The 22,828-nt window shown below is 37.2% G+C and overlaps 1 protein-coding gene across 1 annotated transcript in view; it reads left to right on the forward strand.

Annotated features, from left to right (window-relative positions):
• The first annotated feature begins 266 nt into the window (after positions 1-266).
• Positions 267-22,828, forward strand: part of IDO2 (indoleamine 2,3-dioxygenase 2) — a 68,217-nt gene continuing 45,655 nt past the window's right edge. The window contains exon 1 of the mRNA XM_078445521.2: positions 267-936. Coding sequence (XP_078301647.1) covers positions 838-936 — 99 coding nt within the window. The 5' untranslated portion in view covers positions 267-837. The remainder of the gene's footprint in view (positions 937-22,828) is intronic.

Below are 22,828 nucleotides of genomic sequence, written 5' to 3' on the forward strand. Positions count from 1 at the left end.
TATATGGTGTTCCTCAGTTTACTACTCTGTAAAATCAGTAAAAGTAGTAGTTCCTTCATAGGTAAAGTCACCCATTTTAGTAGAAGTTTCTCAAAAGATGGTTGATAAAGGTAGAGGGTTCAATCATATAATCTGTTCAGACTCCTAAGTTTATTAATATCCACTACTTCATTTGTTAAAAATATATATGTCTTCCTTATTGTGGCTAAAGATTTCAAAAAATGATTAAATGTTATTTCTTAAAGTAAATCAAAGCAGTTGTTTAGAATATGTTGTTCAGACCCCCTCTGAGGTTCTGATATGTATTTAGAGTCTTCCTCTGATCTCCAGTCACCACCAACCACTGAAATATCTGTCTAAAGGTGACTCACTTCCAGTTTTAATCATTCACTCCTTTGGGATAAAGACCCTGTTGTCAAAATTCATTTTGGACAAGATTACTGTCAGGATATTTGGAATCAGCCATAACCAAAGTACTAGCTCATTTCCCCTTTTCCAAAGGAGAACAAATTGTCTTTGGACTTAAAACCAATCTTTAAAACCAATTTTCTCTTACTACATGTGTGTAAAAAGAAAGGAGATATTTTTTTTCTTTTGTGATTCTGTTTGCCTGTTTGTTTTAGTCAGCAGTCTCTAATTGTTTACTCAACCTGTGTCAGAGAAAGTTTATGGCATTCTGGAATTCAACCTCAGACCAAGGTTCTCCTCTGTTGCTGAGACACTGCAGAATTGCAGCAAGAAGATGCCATCCTGAAGCTCCCTCAACCTGAGTCTTTGGTATATTTGGAATCGTTGTCACTCAGGACTGGCTTTAGTGCAGATACTTCAGACAAAATTATGGAACCTCAAAGTCAGAATTTGAAGACAATACCATTATTATCTTTAGGAAGATTTCATATTTCTGAAGAGTATGGCTTTCTTCTGCCAAATCCTTTGGTAAGTATAGAACCTTGGACCAGGACAGAATAGGTTTCTCATGATGCTGATTTGTTCTCTCTTTTATCTGCTTAATTTATGTGGTCATTAGGGGAGATGCAATATAAATACCTGAGAAAGATGTTACAAATAAATCAACATGGAATTATGAAAAGAGAAAAGTGACAGCTACATACAGCACAGGATAGTTCAAATGGAATGTTTTAATGCCGGTTATTTTTAATAGATTGTCAATCAGTCCAGTAAACTTATTAGCAAATCTGGGTTACCAAGGAAAAGACAGAACTTAGAGATCAAGTAAGGGAGCAAATCAGTTTATCTTCACTTGCTAGTAGGAGTGCAGAAAGAACACAAAAGACCATGGGTACTTTCGGTGTTGGTAGGAAGAGTTAGATATTCACAGACATTGCTGAGAATAGAAAGAAACCCGTGAGAACTAACAATACCTATTTTTGAATTCTATTGAAGGCACAGCTTATAATCCAATTCTGTTTCATCAGTTAACTCATTTTTTTTTAATGTTTATTTTTGAGAGAGCGAGATAGAATGTGGTGGGGGAGGGACAGAGAGAGAAAGAGGGAGACACAGAATCTGAAGCAGGCTCCAGGCTCCGAGCTGTCAGCACAGATACGGAGCTTGAACCCACAAACTGTGAGATCATGACCTGAGCTGGAGTCAGACACTTAGCCAACTGAACCACCCAGGGGCCCCATCAGTGAACCCTTAACATTGTTTACTCTTTGTGGCTCAAAGCCTATTACGCTAAGACTGTAAGAGTTCTTAGAAGTCACCTGGTCCCACCTTCCTGCTTTTATATTTCAGCTGGCTGAAGTGCACAGGAAGTGGCTTGCCAAAGTCATTTTAGTGTCAAAAGCTGAACTAATACTCAGCACTGCTAACATCTTTTTTCTACTACATCATTGATAAGGGCCCAAACTACTCGGGTGAGAATCTAGGGGTCCAATACTGCAGCTTTTGTGATGACTTAATAGATCCAATTCTACACCTTCCCTGTAGGCCTAATTCATCTTTAACTACAATTAAAGAATACTCTGGAATTCAATGAACTTTTATTGAATACCTATTCTAATGCTTATTTATTTTTGATTGTTATTAGAAGAATATAGATGAAGATATCATCTATTCACTCTTCCCAAAAGCTCTCTGTAGAGCTGTTAGTTGAGAGAACAAGTCACAGATCTGCAAGTAACTTGAGCATTAGAAGTAATGACTTCAGGATGTTATGGAGAATAGGGTTGTAGCCCAGTGTATAGATTGCAATCTCTGACTGCAACTAGGGTGACTGTGGATCTGTATTTGCCAGGGACTGAAAGGGTTGTCAAGACGTGAGGCTTTCAGGGCTAAAGCAAGACATTCCTGGGCAAACCAGAACATGTCAGTCACTCTGACTTGCACTTACTAAATCTTGTACCCCTGTATAAATCACAAGCATTGCCTGACCCCAGTTTTCACATGTAGTAGGTGAAGATCTGATGCCACTCCCCCTGGATTGTTGTGGAGCATGAGACACTTTAATAAATCCAGCATAAGGAATAGAAGCAGTTCTTCGAACCCTCATTCTAGTGCTCACTCTGTGTGTAAACTTGATTTGGGAATATTCCCATTGTCCCTGGTTCACAAGGAAAGAAAAGCCAATAGGCTAACACATTCTTATTGAGGTTAAATATTTACACTGAGCAGAGGAAAAATAATAATATAAAGTATGTAACTTTATAGAGCCATAATGATTGAGCTCCCCTCTTTGTTTCCTTTTTTATATATAAATAAGAACTCTAGATGAGAAACAATAAAAGTTTCAAATGCTTGTGATTGGTTCTGAGCCAGATCATGTCTGTCTTGTGATATGGTTAATGGCTATCCCTTAGGAGAAATTTCCATTGCTGAGCTCATTATAAAAAATTCCCTGACAAACTGGGCCAACTTTATAATAGTCCTATGCTAGATTTATGAAAAGTGATTCTGTATTTCAGTTTTATTTTCATTTGCTCTCATTGGTGTGAAATTTTAAACCACTCTACTTCTGGGAAGAGGCGAGAGAGGAAGTTTTCATCAGAATCTGCCCTGTAGTTGCTTCATTAGGAGGGGTTCTGTCGCAGGTTGCATCAGTCAGCTAGCAGTGTTGATACTGATCACAAATTAGGAAATGTCTGTCACTGACATTGTCAAGGGCTCAAATAAGTTTTTCTTTCCTTTAGTATAAAGGCAAGTGATGGGAGAACTGTTACTTCATGCCCTCTGGCCCAAAGATGCTCTTTCAGCAAGCTTAGTTGCTTCTATAAATATTTACTTCAAAGTCTTTCTCCAGAAAACAGTCAAGCTAATGAATAAGCAAGCAAATATTGTGGCTTTAGGGGAGCAGCCTAGGTTAGTTTTCAGTGCTTTACCCCACTGTTTGTATCCACTCTCAAACATTTCCAGGGTCTAACGTTTCAGTGTAGAAAATGTATACCTGTCAGACCCGTGTCCATAAATATGCCACAAAAATCCTTTGCCAGATCATGGGTCCCGTGCATGTGTATGTGTGTTTGGGTGGGGAGAGGTGGGAAGTAATTTTTCCTTAGATATAAACAATACAAGGAAATCAGTTTGGCAGAAAAACAGGAGTCTATGTACACGATAGATGGAGATCAGATTGGTGTGGAACTAAGATCTCCAATGTCAGGCTTGAGTTTAGATTTCGCACATCTGGAAAATAATATAATGCAACAGGCATTTCAATGTTTTTCCCAAAAGACTGTAAAGTGCAGGGTGGGTTCGAACAGCTGTTGCTGAACTGCACACCAAAATCACTCAGGGAACTTTAAAAAATACTGATGCCAGAACCCCAACCCAACGGTTAATTCCGAATCTCTAACCTAAATAATTCAGTGCTTGAAAATCATAAAATGCTTCGAGGACAGTGCAGGTTCAGGTTAGAGACAGGGGCCTACACTTGAGAGGTTGGCTATAGGTGTCATGGCTACAAGAAGCTCTGAGTAGAGCTTGGAAGTCATTTTTATGCAAAAACAAAGAAAGAGGGAAATTTTAAGTGTGCCATGGAGCAGCAGACAAGGAATGATGCCATGGGGACACTGGGAACTGTATTCTTTATAGCAATCAAGTGGCTACTTAGGAAAAAGAGATAGATATATCCTCTCCTGTAGAAATCCAAAGTCCTTGATAGAAGCAGTAGACTCCATGGGCACCTGGGTGGCTCAGTCGGTTAAGCATCCAACTGTTGGTTTCAGCTCAGGCCATGATCTCATGGGTTGTGAGTTTGAGCCTCACATTGGGCTCCACACTGACAATATGGGGCCTACTTGGGATTCTCCGTCTCTCTGTCTCTCTTTCTCTGCCCCTCCCTTTCTTGTTCTATCTCTCTAAATAAATAAATAAATAAACTTAAAAAAAAGGAGGATTTGAGGCAGTGATGGTGATATAGTAGTGATAGAGACAAAGTGATCAGATTTCATAATAGTTAATGTAGATCAATAAAGAAAAACGTGTTTGGGGATAGGGAGGTTGGATGGGGTGTGGATTTCTGTGCCAAAATTAAGGAACTAAGAAAGTGAGTAAAGCCAAAGGAGAAATGTGCAGACAGAGATAAGGAAATAGGAGGAGCAGGAATAACCAAGACAGTCATCTGGAAACTGGAATTTAAACAATGAAACCACTTAGAGTTTTCTCACGCAGGACATCTCTGCTGTAGAGAAACATGACACAACTTGAGATGAGCTGACGGATCCTAAGAAAGAATGAAAAGATTGGCCATGGGAAAATACAAATCTGCTAATTTCATTCAAATTGAGGCTCAGGGCATTTATTTGTTTCCCAGGTCTGCTGTAACAAAATTACCACAGTTTCGGTGTCTTAAAACAATAGAAATGTATTCTTGCAGAGAGCTAAAGAGTAGAAGTCTGAATTCAGGGTGTTGGCAGGCTCAGTTTCCCTCCAATCATTCTACAGGAGGATCCCCACTGTCCTCTCCCTTCTTCCTGGGGCTCCAGCCATTCCATTTTCATGGCAGAATAACTCCAATCTTTGGGTCCATCTTTAGGTGGCCTTCTTTGTGGCTGTGTCTTCTTCCTCTTGTCTATGTCTTCTCTTATAAGGACACTTGTTATTGGAACCATCCTAATCTAAGATGATTTCATCTTGCAATCAGTCATTAACCAAAAAAGACCCTTTTTTCCAAATGGGGTCACATTCAGTTTCCAAGGAGATCTCCCTTCCTTTCTCTCTCTCTGTCTCTGTCTCCCTCTCTGTCTCTTTTTTCTTTCTTGCCTTTTGGAGGAGGCATACATTAAATACACCATGGGGGGTGAGATGAAAAGATAGAATGTTAGAAGGAGGGAGGGGCCTGAGCAACCAGAACTACAATTGCCCTAAGATTCCCAAATCTGACCACACAAGCATGGGAAGGTGAAGACAATGAAAAGCAGAGTCCAAGATATCACAATATCAATGGGTCATAGGGACAGTTAAATATCACTGACCAGTTTTGTCAGCATAACGTTAGCTCATATTCACCAGTATGACCTTGATATTCTGAAGAAAAGGCAATCCTCTGCTGTAAAATTGTAGGTATGAGGTCAGAGGGAAGTTAGAATATGAAAAATCATTGTATGGGCAGTAATTATATGACCAGAGCTACATGGGAAAGGAGCCTCTTCTACATGAATTTAAAAGGATATGCTACAGGGGCTCCTGGGTGTCTCAGTCGGTTGAGCGTGTGACTTCGGCTCAGGTCATGATCTCACAGTCTGTGAGTTCCAGCCCTGCATCGGGCTCTGTGCTGATAGCTCAGAGCCTGGAGCCTGCTTCAGATTCTGTCTCTCTCTCTCTCTCTCTCTCTGCCCCTTCCCTGCTCATGCTCTGTCTCTGTCTGTCTCAAAAACAAATAAAAAAACATTAAAATAAATAAATAAATAAATAAATAAATAAATAAATGGTTATGCTACCATCATGTTTTGAAACTGTGGCCTTTGCAGTAGGAAATAGGGAGGAGGAGCAAGGACATACTTTTCAAAAACTCAATTTTGTGTTTTTATTCTCTAACTAGAAATAAAAAACAAAAATTTTATGTTGTGATGATAATTTACAATTGAAAGATATTCCATAAAATCAGATTTCAGTTTCTTTCTTCATTTTTTCCAATGAAGTCTTTGTATCCTCAGGAAGTTATTCTTTGGAGTTCATGATATTTCTTAATATTCTTCTTCTTCTTTTTTTTTTTTAAGAGAAAGAAAGAGAGTGTGTGCACGTGCATGAATGGCGGAGGGACAGGAGAGAGAGAGAGAATCCTTTGCAGGGTCCACACTAAGCAGGCTCAATCAAGAGTCAGATGCTCAACTGACTGAGCCACCCAGGTGCCCTGTGATGTCTCTTCTCTTAAGACAATTCTAGTTAAGAAATAGTGCATAGTAAATAAGACAAATTCTGATTAATGGCATAGACAGATTTGACAGTAGTCGTACTGATTTGAGTTTGAATTCCAGCTGAAATTCTTATCAGTTTTAAACCTAACAAGTTATATTTAATCTCTTTGAACCTTATTTTCCCTTTATGGGTATGCTACAAGGATCAAAGTAAGAAATCCATACAAGTTAGATATGACTGCCCCTTATAATTTTGACACTCTGGTTTAAGTCTAGAACTCAATTCTAGACCAGCCTAGGCCATGGTCTTACTGACAACAGGATAAGTTATGACCATATAACCCAGAATTTCTATTTTTTTTCCATATATGAAATTCATTGTCAAATTGGTTTCCATACAATACCCAGTGATCATCCCAAAAGGTACCCTCCTCAATACACATCACCCACCCTCTCTTCCCTCTCACCCCCAATCAATCCTCAGTTTGTTCTTAGTTTTTAAGAATCTCTTATGCTTTGGCTCTCTCCCACTCTAACCTCTTTTTTTTTTCCCCGTCCCTCCCCCCTGGGTTTCTGTTAAGTTTGTCAGGATCCACATAAGAGGGAAAACATATGGTATCTGTCTTTCTCTGTATGGCTTATTTCACTTAGCATAACATTCTCCAGTTCCACCCATGTTGCTACAAAGGGCCATATTTCATTCTTTCTCATTGCCACGTAGTACTCCATTGTGTATATAAGCCACAATTTCTTTATCCATTCATCAGTTGATGGACATTTCGGCTCTTTCCATAATTTGGCTATTGTTGAGAGTGCTGCTATAAACATTGGGGTACAAGTGCCCTTATGCATCAGTACTCCTGTATCCCTTGGGTAAATTCCTAGCAGTGCTCCTTCTGGGTCATAGGGTAGATCTATTTTTAATTTTTTGAGGAAGCTCCACACTGTTTTCCAGAGTGGCTGCACCAGTTTGCATTCCCACCAACAGCGCAAGAGGGTTCCCGTTTCTCCACATCCTCTCCAGCATCTATAGTCTTCTGATTTGTTCATTTTGGCCACTCTGACTGGTGTGAGGTGTTATCTGAGTGTGGTTTTGATTTGTATTTCCCTGATGAGGAGCGACGTTGAGCATCTTTTCATGTGCCTGTTGGCCATCCGAATGTCCTCTTTGCAGAAGTGTCTATTCATGTTTTCTGCCCATTTCTTCACTGGGTTATTTGTTTTTTGGGTGTGGAGTTGGGTGAGCTCTTTATACATTTTGGATACTAGCCCTTTGTCTGATATGTCATTTGCAAATATCTTTTCCCATTCCGTTGGTTGCCTTTTAGTTTTATTGATTGTTTCCTTTGCTGTGCAGAAGCTTTTTATCTGCATGAGGTCCCAGTAGTTCATTTTTGCTTTTAACTCCCTTGCCTTTGGGGATGTGTCAAGTAAGAAATTGCTACAGCTAAGGTCAGAGAGGTCTTTTCCTGCTTTCTCCTCTAGGGTTTCGATGGTTTCCTGTCTCACATTCAGGTCCTTTACCCATTTTGAGTTTATTTTTGTGAATGGTGTGAGAAAGTGGTCTAGTTTCAATCTTCTGCATGTTGCTGTCCAGTTCTCCCAGCACCATTTGTTAAAGAGACTGTCTTTTTTCCATTGGATGTTCTTTCCTGCTTTGTCAAAGATTAGTTGGCCATACGTTTGTGGGTCTAGTTCTGGGGTTTCTATTCTATTCCATTGGTCTATGTGTCTGTTTTTGTGCCAATACCATGCTGTCTTGATGATTACAGCTTTGTAGTAGAGGCTAAAATCTGGGATTATGATGCCTCCTGCTTCGGTCTTCTTCTTCAAAATTACTTTGGCTATTCGGGGCCTTTTGTGGTTCCATATGAATTTTAGGATTGCTTGTTCTAGTTTCGAGAAGAATGCTGGTGCAATTTTGATTGGGATTGCATTGAATGTGTAGATAGCTTTGGGTAGTATTGACATTTTGACAATATTTATTCTTCCAATCCATGAGAATGGAATGTTTTTCCATTTCTTTATGTCTTCTTCAATTTCCTTCATAAGCTTTCTATAGTTTTCAGCATACAGATCTTGTACATCTTTGGTTACATTTATCCCTAGGTATTTTATGCTTCTAGGTGCGATTGTGAATGGGATCAGTTTCTTTATTTGTTTTTCTGTTGCTTCATTATTAGTGTATAAGAATGCAACTGATTTGTGTACATTGATTTTGAATCCTGCGGCTTTGCTGAATTCATGTATCAGTTCTAACAGACTTTTGGTGGAGTCCATCTGATTTTCCATGTATAATATCATGTCATCTGCAAAAAGTGAAAGCTTAACTTCATCTTTACCAATTTTGATGCCTTTGATTTCCTTTTGTTGTCTGATTGCTGATGCTAGAACTTCCAACACTATGTTAAACAACAGCGGGTGAGAGTGGACATCCCTGTCATGTTCCAGATCTCAGGTAAAAAGCTCTGTTTTTCCCATTGAGGATGATGATAGCTGTGGGCTTTTCGTAAATGGCTCTTATGATGTTTAAGTATGTTCCTTCTATCCCGATTTTCTCGAGGGTTTTTATTAAGAAAGGATGCTGAATTTTTTCAAATGCTTTTTCTGCATAGATTGAAGGATCATATGGTTCTTATCTTTTCTTTTATTAATGTGATGTATCACGTTGATTGATTTGTGAATGTTGAACCAGCCCTGCATCCCAGGAATGAATCCCACTTGATCATGGTGAATAATTCTTTTTATATGCTGTTGAATTCGATTTGCTAGTATCTTATTGAGAATTTTTGCATCCATATTCATCAGGGATATTGGCCTGTAGTTCTCTTTTTTTTACTGAGTCTCTGTCTAGTTTAGGAATCAAAGTAATACTGGATTCATAGAATGAGTCTGGAAGTTTTCCTTCCCTTTCTATTTTTTGGAATAGCTTGAGAAGGATAGGTATTATCTCTGCTTTAAACGTCTAGTAGAACTCCCCTGGGAAGCCATCTGGTCCAGGACTCTTATTTGTTGGGAGATTTTTGATAACTCATTCAATTTCCTCACTGGTTATGGGTCTGTTCAAGCTTTCTATTTCCTCCTGATTGAGTTTTGGAAGTGTGTGGGTGTTCAGGAATTTGTCCATTTCTTCCAGGTTGTCCAGTTTGATGACATATAATTTTTCATAGTATTCCCTGATAATTGCTTGTATTTCTAAGGGATTGGTTGTAATAATTCCATTTTCATTCATGATTTTACCTATTTGGGTAATCTCCCTTTTCTTTTTGAGAAGCCTGGCTAGAGGTTTATCAATTTTGTTTATTTTTTCAAAACACCAACTCTTGGTTTCATTGATCTGCTCTACAGTTTTTTTTTTAGATTCTATATTGTTTATTTCTGCTCTGATCTTTATGATTTCTCTTCTTCTGCTGGGTTTAGGCTGCCTTTGCTGTTCTGCTTCTATTTCCTTTAGGTGTGCTGTTAGATTTTGAATTTGGGATTTTTCTTGTTTCTTGAGATAGGCCTGGATTGCTATGTATTTTCCTCTCGGGACTGCCTTCGCTGCATCCCAAAGCATTTGGATTGTTGTATTTTCATTTCCGTTTGTTTCCATATATTTTTTAATTTCTTCTCTAATTGCCTGGTTGACCCATTCATTCTTTAGTAGAGTGTTCTTTAACCTCCATGCTTTTGGAGGTTTTCCAGACTTTTTCCTGTGGTTGATTTCAAGCTTCATAGCATTGTGGTCTGAAAGTATGCATGGTATGATTTCAATTCTTGTATACTTAGGAAGGTCTGTTTTGTGACCCAGTATGTGATCTATCTTGGAGAATGTTCCATGTGCACTCGAGAAGAAAGTATATTCTGTTGCTCTGGGATGCAGAGTTCTAAATATATCTGTCAAGTCCATCTGATCCAATGTATCATTCAGGGCCCTTGTTTCTTTATTGACCGTGTGTCTAGATGATCTATCCATTGTTGTAAGTGGGGTGTTAAAGTCCCCTGCAATTATCACATTCTTATCAATAAGGTTGCTTATGTTTGTGAGGAAGTGTTTTATATATTTGGGGGTTCCTGTATTTGGCGCATAGACATTCATAATTGTTAGCTCTTCCTGATGGATAGACCCTGTAATTATTATATAATGCCCTTCTTCATCTCTTGTTACAGCCTTTAATTTAAAGTCTAGTTTGTCTGGTATAAGTATGGCTACTCCAGCTTTCTTTTGACTTCCAGTAGCATGATAGATAGTTCTCCATCCCCTCACTTTCAATCTGAAGGTGTCCTCAGGTCTAAAATGAGTCTCTTGTAGACAGCAAATAGATGGGTCTTGTTTTTTTATCCATTCTGATACCCTATGTCTTTTGGTTGGTGCATTTAGTCCATTTACGTTTAGTGTTATTATAGAAAGATATGGGTTTACAGTCATTGTGATGTCTGTAGGTTTCATGTTTGTAGCGATGTCTCTGGTACTTTGTCTCACAGGATCCCCCTTAGGATCTCTTGTAGGGCTGGTTTAGTGGTGACGAATTCCTTCAGTTTTTGTTTGTTTGGGAAGACCTTTATCTCTCCTTCTATTCTAAATGACAGACTTGCTGGATAAAGGATTCTCGGCTGCATATTTTTTCTGTTTATCATGTTGAAGATTTCCTGCCATTCCTTTCTGGCCTGCTAAGTTTCAGTAGAGAGATCCGTCATGAGTCTTATCGGTCTTCCTTTATATGTTAGGGCACGTTTATCCCTAACTGCTTTCAGAATTTTCTCTTTATCCTTGTATTTTGCCAGTTTCACTCTGATATGTCGTGCAGAAGATCAATTCAAGTTACGTCTGAACGGAGTTCTCTGTGCCTCTTGGATTTCAATGCCTTTTTCCTTCCCCAGATCAGGGAAGTTCTCAGTTATGAATTCTTCAAGTACACCTTCAGCACCTTTCCCTCTCTCTTCCTCATCTGGAATACCAATTATGTGTATATTATTTCTTTTTAGTGCATCACTTAATTCTCTAATTTTCCCCTCCATACTCCTGGATTTTTTTATCTCTCTTTTTCTCAGCTTCCTCTTTTTCCATAATTTTATCTTCTAGTTCCTCTATTCTCTCCTCTGCCTCTTCAATCCCAGCCGTGGTCATTTCCATTTTATTTTGCAGCTCATTTTTAGCATTTTTTAGCTCCTCCTGGCTGTTCCTTAGTCCCTTGATCTCTGTAGCAATAGATTCTCTGCTGTCCTCTATTCTGTTTTCAAGCCCAGTGATTAATTTTATGACTATTATTCTAAATTCACTTTCTGTTATATTTTTTAAATCCTTTTTGATCAGTTTGTTAGCTGTCGTTATTTCCTGGAGATTCTTTTGAGGGGAATTCTTCTGTTTTGTCATGTTGGATAGTCCCTGGAGTGGTGTGGAACTGCGGGGCACTTCCCCTGTGCAGTCTTGAATAACTTGAGTTGGTGGGCCAGGCCACAGTCAGACCTGATGTCTGCCTCAGCCCACCACTGGGGCCACCGTCAGACTGGTGTGTACCTTCTCTTCCCCTCTCCTAGGGGCGGGATTCACTGTGGGGTGGCGTGGCCTGTCTGGGCTACTTGCACACTGCCAGGCTTGTGGTGCTGGGGATCTGGTGTATTATCTGGGGTGGATAGGCAAGGTGCATGGGGGCAGGATGGGCAGGCTCAGCTTGCTTATCCTTTGGTGATCTGCTTTGGGAGGGGCCCTGCGTCACCGGGAGGGAGTCAGACCCGCCACTGCCGGAGGGATGGATCCGCAGAAGCACAGCGTTGGGTGTTTGTGCGGTGCAAGTAAGTTCTCTGACATAAACTGTTTCCCTTTGGGATTTTGGCTGGTGGATGGGCGAGGGAGATGGCACTGGTGAGCGCCTTTGTTCCCTGCCAAGCTGTGCTGTCATCCGGGACTCAACAACTCTCTCTCCCGTTGTCCTCCAGCCTTCCCGCTCTCCGAGCAGAGCTGTTAACTTATAACTTCCCAGATGTTAAGTCCCGCTTGCTGTCCGAACACACTCCCTCCGACCCCTTCACTTTTGCAAGCCAGACTCGGAGGCTCTGCTTTGCCGTAGGGCTGCCCCTCTGCCCCGGCTCCCTCCTGCCAGTCTGTGTAGTGCGCACAGCCTCTCCGCCCTTCCTACCCTCTTCTGTGGGCCTCTTGTCTGTGCTTGGCTCCGGAGAATCTGTTCTGCTAGTCTTCTGGTGGTTTTCTGGGTTATTTAGGCAGGTGTAGATGGAATCTAAGTGATCAGCAGGATGTGGTGAGCCTAGCGTCCTCCTATGCCGCCATCTTTTTCCTAGGTAGCCCAGAATTTCTAAATCATGGCCAATTTGAAATAGAATATTTAATCCCATGTCATACAATAATTATGCCAATATTTAGCAAACTATGTGTCTTAATTTGATTTTGAAACATGAGTACCCTGAATATCTTCTAACTACTTTTACTAATATCTTATGGCTTTATTATTGATCAAATCTTTCAATTATATACTCAGGTTAATAAGTCCCATAAATTGACAATCCAATGTTTGATATTTTACTTTACATTTATTTTTACTGTTTATATATTATTAATCTTTAGGAATTGGGGAACTACTGAAGTATGGTGGTTTATCATTAGCCCAAATAAATGATTTTATGAAAAATATATTCTAAGTGTTGTTATTTTATTACTAAATTAATAGAAGCATATTAAATAAATATCAAAAATTTTAAAAATTAGTTATGCTTAATAATATAATTTTAATGGTTGCATCAGATTCCATTTGCATGATATAACACTGAAATTTAAACAACATTGGACATATTGGTCAATTTCAATTTCCTCTCACTATTAATAAAACTGATATGTAAAACTTTTGTGTCTATTCCACGCTTGATATTTTAATTCAAACCAAACCATTTGCCAAAAATTCACTATCTTGTTCCTGAAAATAACTTGTCAGCATTAGCTAAGTTAGAACCCTTTCTCATCATTCTTTCTAACCTCCAACCATTTGTGCTCTCTAGTGTCAAATTAATGACTCTCTGGATTTACTATTCTCTCATTTTTTTTTTGCTAGTATTTTATTCCTTGTTTCAATTTAGTGAGTATTTTGTCACTACTTTTTACATTTAAGGGCACTTAGGTAGATGCTTAGAATACAATAGGAGACCAAAACAAAAGATTTAAGGACTCTAGATGACTAATTAGCTTAGTGCCAATTAAAAGCTATAGTCTGTATTATTTAGCTAGTGTTGATTATGGGAAATGAATATGCTCCCTTTCTAGGTGGAGAGAGGGGCCAGAGAAGGTAAACTGCTTTCTATGGTAGCTGCTATCCATAGCTACTCAGCTTTAGTCTCAAATCTATTTATCTGTCCTCAAGGTGGAGGGAAAAAGAAAGAAAAAGAAAAGAAAAGAAAATAGTTATTGTTAAGTACCATTTCCTTAGAAGACATTTTAACCATCATTTACTTATACTTTGATTTATCTTCCAGCAGCTTATGAAAATATTCTCTCCAAACATCTTCTATATTATTTTTCTAGGTTTTCCTAATTCCATGCATAATAATTTTCTTTTATTTTATTAAACAAAATTTTTAATGTTTATTTATTTTGAGAGAGAGACACAACGTGAGCAGGGGAGTGGAGGAGAGAGAGGGAGACACAGAATCTGAAGCAGGCTCCAGGCTCAGAGCCTTATGTGAGGCTTGAACTCACAAACGGTGAGATCATGACCTGAGCTGAAGTAGGATGCTTAACCGACTGAGATACTCAGGCGCCCCTTGCATAATAATTTTCTAATGTTAAAATATACTTACAGCAGTGCTCAAAATTGATTGGTCTTGTAACATACTATTGAATCAATTTGATAATATTTTTTTTAAGGATTATCCTTTTTGTATTCATAAATAACAGTAGTGTTATTCTTTCAAGGACTACTCCTGAGGTTATATTATCTTCATAAGAGGCACTACATGTGGGGCACCTGGGTGGCTCAGTCAGTTGAGCATCTGACTTCAGCTCAGGTCAGGATCTCATGGTCAGTGAGTTCGAGCCCCATGTCAGGCTCTGTGCTGACAGCTCAGAGCCTGGAGCCTGCTTCAGATTCTGTGTCTCCCTGTGTCTCTGTCCCTCCCCCACTCATGCTCTGTCTTTCTCTCAAAAATAAGTAAACATTTAAAAGATTAAGAAAAAAAAAGATGCATTTGATGCTGTCTCATTTAAAAAAAATTTTTTTAAATGTTTATTTATTTCTGAGACAGAGAGAGGCAGAGCATGAATGGGGGAGGGGCAGAGAGAGAGGGAGACACATAGAATCTGAAGCAGGCTCCAGGCTCTGAGCTGTCAGCACAGAGTCTGACACGGGGCTTGAACTCACAAACTGTGAGATCATGACCCCAACCAAAGTCAGTCGCTCTACAAACTGAACAACACAGGCACCTCAATGCTGTCTCATTTTTAATATGCTCTGGAACAGAAAATATATTACAATTCTCAAGACTGAAGAAATTTTAAGTAGTAAGTTTTTAATTACATTTTCCATTTTTTCTACACTTCTAGATTTAGAAAATTATCTTTTACAGTTTTCCAAATGGTGATTGAATTCAGATTTTCAAATGTATTAACAAAATACATTTATACCATTCTCCTATATTCATTAAGAGTTGAGTTTTTCTTATTTCCTATTATAACCCCTTTATAATATATAATAATAATATAATAGTAGTAATTACTATTTAGTAAGTATTTGCTTGGTACTTGGCCTGTATTGATCTTAACTACATTTTTCTCACCTGAGCCTCACAATAATATTCACTATTCACAAATAATTCATTTGAGAATGAGTGGATTCAGCTTTATCTCTGAAACGTATCTCCTAGCTATCCACCCTACTATAATCCACCATTATTTCCCCCTGTTTCCCTCTGGGTTCTCCCTGCCTCCCACCCCCTCCCCCCCCAACACCTTCTACCTTGTCTCATTTCCATTTTTGCCCAGCCGTATAACACTCTGCACAGCAGTCAGAATGACTTTTTGAAACAAAAATCCAACCACATCATTCTTCTCTTTAAAACTCTCACTGCTCTTTAGAACAAAACCAAATATTTTAATGTAGCCTATGAGGCCACTCACACTGCCCACCTATCTCTTCAAAGCCATCTGGTCTTTCTTTCACCTCACTTCACTTTACTGAAGTGAGTTTACTCATGTGAGTTTCTTTCCATTGAAACTTAAATCTTTTATTTCACTTAAGACCATCTGCTTTAAATTCTAATCTGTCTGATAGTTTACATTCTAATTTTTACAGTAATATTGTCACCTAACTTTGTTGATATTTTCCTGGTTTATTTCTACTCAGACTTTTATTTTTAAACTTTCTGTGTTATTTTCTTAACCAGAAATTTTAGTTAACCAAAGTGCTAGTCTAACAAAGATTTTATCATTTCTATAAAAGGGTTTATTTTAAAAGCCCATTCTATTTCACATTATAAATGTGTTAAGAAAAATTATTCATAATGAAGCAAAAGGATGGCTGTGTATTCATTTAATACCATCCTGGAGCTCTAACAGTCTCACCTAAGTATTATGTAATCATCCAAGGAATGTCCTTTTGTTTGATATGCTACATACTACTGATTATGGCCCAGTCTGTAAAGTTACATATGAATTTGAAAATGTTTGTACAAAAGAAGCTTCTATTGAATTCTGGTGAGTATAAGATATATCCTTAAAGTAATGATTGTACTGCCTTATAGGACATTAACTGGATTATGGTTATTATTAAACATAGTGATTTGATTTCATGTCCTTTTAAAAAAAAAACTCTGTAAATACCTAGTTTAACAAGTGTTTTTGAAGCAACTTTACCATCTTGCTGATTTCTTTATTGATGAACCAAATATATTTTGGACATACATTCTATATTTATATGAGTAAATTTTTAACTTTTTGAAAATTATACTGTGACAGATGTGAAAGTCTAGCAAAAGAATAACATAAAATAGGAAATGGGGCTTCATAAAGGAAGGAAGACCAAAGATTTAATCATTTTTGGCCTTCCCACTTCTGGATCATCTAATTATTGGGAAAAGGGGAAGAAACACAAGCAAAGTTTCTTTCAAATTTCTACCCAGTCGCACCCATCCCCCTGCCTGCTATTCTCTATGTGTTTACACTGAGGAGGTATTAAGTACACTGAACTCTGAATCAGAAGAGGTTTGACCCAGCCACTGACTGGATGTGTGACCTCAGGAAAGTAGAAATTCATCCAACATCTTTGGGCTCTATTTTGAGATGGAAATGAGATACTATGTTCTAACCCATAACACATAATACACAAATGTAGATAGAGTCAAGATGTAAGCATCAACGATAACTAGAAAGAGCCTAAAGGAAATATTGTTAGATGGGAAGAACTTTCTAAACATAATGTAAAACCCAATGACATAAATGAAAATATTGGTTCATTTGACTACTCTTTTGTGAATGGCTATTTCACATGCATGCCCAAAATGCAATGATCAAACATATGGAAAGATACTCAAACTTGTTAATAATCATGAAATTGTAAATGTATACAATATTATGATAGGATATACAATTTCTGGAAAACCACACAAGAAATTTGCAGGGTTTGTCATTACTAGATGGGAGGATGAGAATTAGGGTACTTTTACTTTCTATCTTATAAATTTTTCTTTTTTGGCTCTTTTGACATAAACATTGATTATATTATTTTTAATCATCATTTCTAAAAGAGGTATATTTCCTGGGAAGTTATTTTAATAAGTTCATTAAATATTAAAACAATTATAGAATTTTAATGCAGTAATATAATACATTTCTTATGTTAAAAGCATAACAAAACAAAAAAAAAGTTTGGTAATGCTCAGTGTTCCTAGAATCATAAATAAGCTGGCACTCCCATTATATATCACATACTATAATTGCAATTATGAATTCATGTTATTTTTCTGTGAGAAAATCAAAAAGTAGTTTTCAACTTTTCCACATGCAGAATCTTTAATCAAGCCAATCCACTTTTATAAATTTGTCCTAATAAGAAGAAAACATCCAAAAATACATGTATATGGGTGACTGTTTCAGATTTGTTAATACTGAAAAATTAAAAACAATTAGTAATATCTATTAATAGAATACTGGAATACCATACAAGATAGATTTATTTATTTATTTATTTATTTATTTATTTATTTATTTATTTATTTAATTTTATTTATTCCAGTTTGAAACCATAGTTTATTTTTAATGTAGCTCAAAATCTAATAACTGTATATTTTAAAACAGAAAAAAACCTCCTTTAGTTGTCCTTCTTATAGCATTGTTAGCACAAGAAAAAATAAAACACTTCTGGTTTACAAATGATACTGAGTCTTTATGAAAATGAAGGTACTTTATATTTATGGAACTTAAAAGCACAGGACATATTTTTAGAAGACCAAATTTACTTTGACCCATTTATAGTAATATTTGCAGTGTTAGAATGTACTTAAGTAATATATAATTAGGTCAATAAAATAAGGAATCCAAAAGAAACTGGTCTTCTTGAATTATTCACAGCACACATTAGAAACCTTGAGAGAGAACACACATTAGCAACAACGAGAAAACACCAGCAAGCTCAAACGCAAGTTTGTATGCTGAGTATTTGTAAAAGGTTTAATAAGTATACATCTTTTCTTGCTTATATAACAGAGGCATTTCTATCTGCTTGTGTACAGCGAAGGATGAGAACCTGAATCAACTTACTTATAATTTCAGAAATGTGCTACTTCAGAAATGTATTCCATGAAATTTTCTTCACTGCTCCTACCACTGATTCTTCAAAAAATCAAAGTACATAAGTTCTCATCCTTTGAAACTGTTTTTAAAAACCAGTGCTTTAAATTGAAAGATAGGTAGAAACCTAGCATTCCTGGTACAGCACCTAGACTTAATCTTAATTAAAGTAAGAGTTAAATGTACAACAGAAAATCTATCATTTCTTTATCCTTGGAGGAGAGGGATGGAGAAAAAGGAGGGGGGGCAGAGTAGGAGTAACAATAACTCATGATACCATCAACTCCATGATGAAGAACGATGGATCTCATCAATTTTATAATTCATGTTGGATCAAGAACTTTAGTTAACCTCTATGTATATTAATGAATTCAAACCTCATGCTCTCCAAAATATGAAGATGAATACTGTAAGATAAACTCGAACTGCAACAGGTATTTCCTAAGTAGAGGACCAAACACCAAAGGGAATCCCTCCTTCCAACATTTTTTGATATGGTAAGATTTCACTGAAGTGGAAATGCTAACATTTAAATGTGAAATCTCTTGGCCAAGTAAGAAATTACAGCTCTTGTGGGTATTACCTTATGTAATCACTATGTGTGTTACATATTAAATTAAACCCAGAATTATATGCTTACACAGTTATGCTGGAAATGATAATAATAGATGGTACCAGTAAAAAAAAGGACTATCTTCAACCCCAAAAGAGTAAGGGGGTGAGGAAGTTAAAACAAGTAGAAAGCCCACAGAGAGATGGACATTTTCTGACCAGAAAAGGTCATTCTAAACACAGAAATATAAAAAGAAAAGTATTTCCTTATTTCCCCAGAGTGGAAATAATGTGAAACATTTATTTTATGTATCAGACAAGAACACAGCTTACAGTTCTATACCTCTCCAAACTTACAGTTTCCAAACTGGGCTGGGTCTTATAAATTATTTTAATATAGGGTAATATACATAAAATAATACATAGTAACATGTTGTATCGTTTGTGTTTGTATTTTTATGTTTAATTTCCTGTTCCTTCTCCCCCCCATAATTAATTTAACACCAACCCCTTTTTTCAAGTCATAGAACCTGATTTTTCACTACCATTTGGTGAGAAATTAAATTCATAAAAAGCAAATTCCCTCAAATTCCAGAGTTTCTCCTTCTATCACTCCAAAACCAGATGCTCCATTTGGGCTCCTACTCCCCTTCTCCCTTTCCTTTGTGACATTTTGCCTGCAATTACTCCTGTCTGTCATTTATCTTCAATCTCTTTCTTTTGCAATATGAGACTAAAGTGCTCAACGTTCTCATTTGAAAATTGAGATAGCTGTCAGACCCAAAATGCCTGCGTGCTAATGCCCTTGACTCTCCTAACAACAGTAATTTACACTTTTGGTCTCTATGTTCTCATTTCCTCAACGCACTAAAATTTGAACCCTGCTTCCATGACCCTGACCTAATTCTCTATGCCATATATATAGGAGACTGATATACATGAGTGACTTCTTAATTTTTTTCAATGGGGACAATATTCCTTTAACTTTCTTATTTATGTATTTGTTTATTAATCTACCTATGTACTGTATCTATCTATCTATCTATCTATTTAAATCTAAGTTAGTTAGCATATAGTAAAATAATGATTTCAGAAGTAGATTCCAGTGATTTATCCCCTATGTGTAACACCCAATGCTCATCTCAACAAGTGTCTCTTGATGCTCCTTCCATTTATCCCATCTGTCCACCCACAACCCCTCCAGCAACCCTCAATTTGTTCCCTGTATTTAAGAGTGTCTTATGTTTTGTCCCCTTCCTTGTTTTTATATTATTTTTGCTTCCCTTCCCTTATGTTCATCTGTTTTGTGTCTTAAATTCCTCATATGACTGAAGTCATATAATATTTGTCTTTCTCTAATTTGGCTTAGCATAATACCCTCTAGTTCCATCCACGTAGTTGCAAATGGCAAGATTTCATTCTTTTTGATTGCCTAGTCAATCCATTATATATATATAATGGATATATATATATATATATATATATATATATATATATATATATACACACACACACACACACACATTATATATACCAATATATATACCATTTTACCGTATATACCATGGTATATACGGTATAATGGTATATATATATATATATATATATATATATATATATATATATACACACACACCAATTCTTCTTTATCTGTTTATCCATTGATTGACATTTGGGCTCTTTCCATACTTTGGCTATTGTTGATAATGCTTCTACAAACACCAGGGTGCATGTGCCCCTTTGAAACAGCGCACTTCTATACTTTGGATAAAAAATACCTGGTAGTACAATTTCTGGGTCATAGGGTAGTTCTATTTTTAATTTTTTGAGGAACCTCTGTACTGTTTTCCAGAGTAACTGCACCAGTTTGCATTCCTACCAACAGTGCAGAAGAGTTCCTCCTTCTCCACATCTTGCCAACACCTGTTGTTGCCTGAGTTGTTAATTTTAGCCAGTCTGACTGGTATGAGGTGGTATCTCATTGGGGCTTTAATTTTGTATTTCCCTGATGATGAGTGATGTTGAGCACTTTTTCATGCGTCGGTTTGCCATCTAGATGTCTTCTTTGGAGAAGTGTCTTTTCATGTCTTTTGCCCATTTCTTCACAGGTTTGTTTGTTTGTTTTGGACCTGGACTCTTGTTTTTTGGGAGCTTTTTTATTATTAAAGTTTTTATTTTGCTTTTGTTTCCTTTGCTTCCAGTGATGTGATGAGTAAGAAGTTTCTGTGGCCAAGGTGAAAGAGGTTTTTGCCTGCTTTCTCCTAGAGGATTTTGATGGCTTCCTGTCTTACATTTAGGTCTTCCATCCATTTTGAACTTATTTTTGTGTATGGTGTAAGAAAGTGGTCCAGGTTCATTTTTCTGCATGTCACAGTGCAGTTTTCCCAGCACCATTTTCTAAAGAGACTGTCTTTATTCCATTGGATATTCTTTCGTGCTTTGTTAAAGATTCATTGGTCATACATTTGTGGGTCCATTTCTGGGTTCTCTATTCTGTTCCAAGGACCTGAATGTCTGTTTTTGTGCCAGTACCATACTGTCTTGATGATTACAGCTTTATAATACATCTTGAAGTCCAGGATTGTGATGCCTCCAGCTTTGGTTTTCTTTGTCAGGATTGTTTTGGCTATTTGGGGTCTTTTGTGGTTCCATACAAATTTTAAGATTGTTTATTCTAACTCTGTGAAGAATGCTGGGGTTATTTTGATAAGGATTGCACTGAATATGTAGATTGCTTTGAGTAGTATTGACATTTGAACAATATTTGTTCTTCCAATCCAGGAGCATGGAATATTTTTCCATTTTTTTGTCTTTTTCAATTTCTTTCATAAGCTTTCTATAGTTTTCAGTGTATAGATTTTTCACCTCTTTGGTTAGATTTATTCCTAGGTATTGTATGGTTTTTGGTGCAATTGTAAATGGGATCGATTCCTTGATTTCTCTTTCTGTTGCTTCATTATTGATGTATAGGAATGCAACTGATTTCTGTGCATTGATCTTATATCCTGCGACTTTGCTGAATTTATAAATCACTTCTAGCAGTTTTTTGGTGGAATCTTTTGAGTTTTCCATATAAAGTATCGTGTCATCTGCAAAGAGTGAAAGTTTGACCTCCTCCTGGCTGATTTGGATGCCTTTTATTCCTTTTGTTGTCTGATTGCTGAGGCTAAGATTTCCAATACTATATTGAATAACAGTGGCAAGAGTGGACATCCCTGTCTTGTTCCTGACCTTAGGGGAAAAGCTGTCAGTTTTTCCCCATTGAGGATGATATTATTGTTGGGTCTTTTGTATATGGCTTTTATGATCTTGAAGTATGATCCTTCTATTCCAACTTTCTTGAGGATTTTTATCAAGAAAGGATGCTGTATTATGTCAAATGCTTTCTGTGCATCTATTGAGAGGATCAAGTGGTTCTCATCCTTTCTTTTATTGATGTGATGTATCACACTGATTGTTTTGCGGATATTAAACCAGCCCTGCATGCCAGGTATAAATCCCACTTGGTTGTGCTGAACAATTCTTTTAATGTATTGTTGGATCCAGTTGGCTAATATCTTGTTGAGGTTTTTTGCATCCATGTTCATCAGGGAAATTGATATGTAGTTCTCTTTTTTTTTTTTTTTAATTTTTTTTTTCAACGTTTTTTATTTATTTTTGGGACAGAGAGAGACAGAGCATGAATGGGGGAGGGGCAGAGAGAGAGGGAGACACACAGAATTGGAAACAGGCTCCAGGCTCCGAGCCATCAGCCCAGAGCCTGACGCGGGGCTCGAACTCACAGACCGCGAGATTGTGACCTGGCTGAAGTCGGACACTTAACCAACTGCGCCACCCAGGCGCCCCTGTAGTTCTCTTTTTTAATGGGGTCTTTGTCTAGTTTTGGAATCCAGGTAATGCTGGCTTCATAGAATGAGTTTGGAAATTTTCCTTCCATTTCTATTTTTTGGAAAAGCTTCAAAAGAATGGATGTTAACTCTTCTTTAAATGTTTGGTAGAATTCCCCTGGGAAGCCCTCGACCCTGGACTCATGTTTTTTGGGAAGTTTTTTATTGTTAATTAGATTTTTTACTGGTTATGGGTCTATTTAAATTTTCTATTTCTTCTTGTTTCAGTTTTGGTAGTTTACATGTTTCTAGGTATTTGTCCATTTCTTCCAGATTGCCCAATTTATTGGCATATAATTGCTCATAAT

Source organism: Panthera onca, chromosome B1, assembly GCF_046562875.1.
Source record: "Panthera onca isolate mPanOnc1 chromosome B1, mPanOnc1 haplotype 2, whole genome shotgun sequence".
Lineage (NCBI taxonomy): Eukaryota > Metazoa > Chordata > Mammalia > Carnivora > Felidae > Panthera > Panthera onca.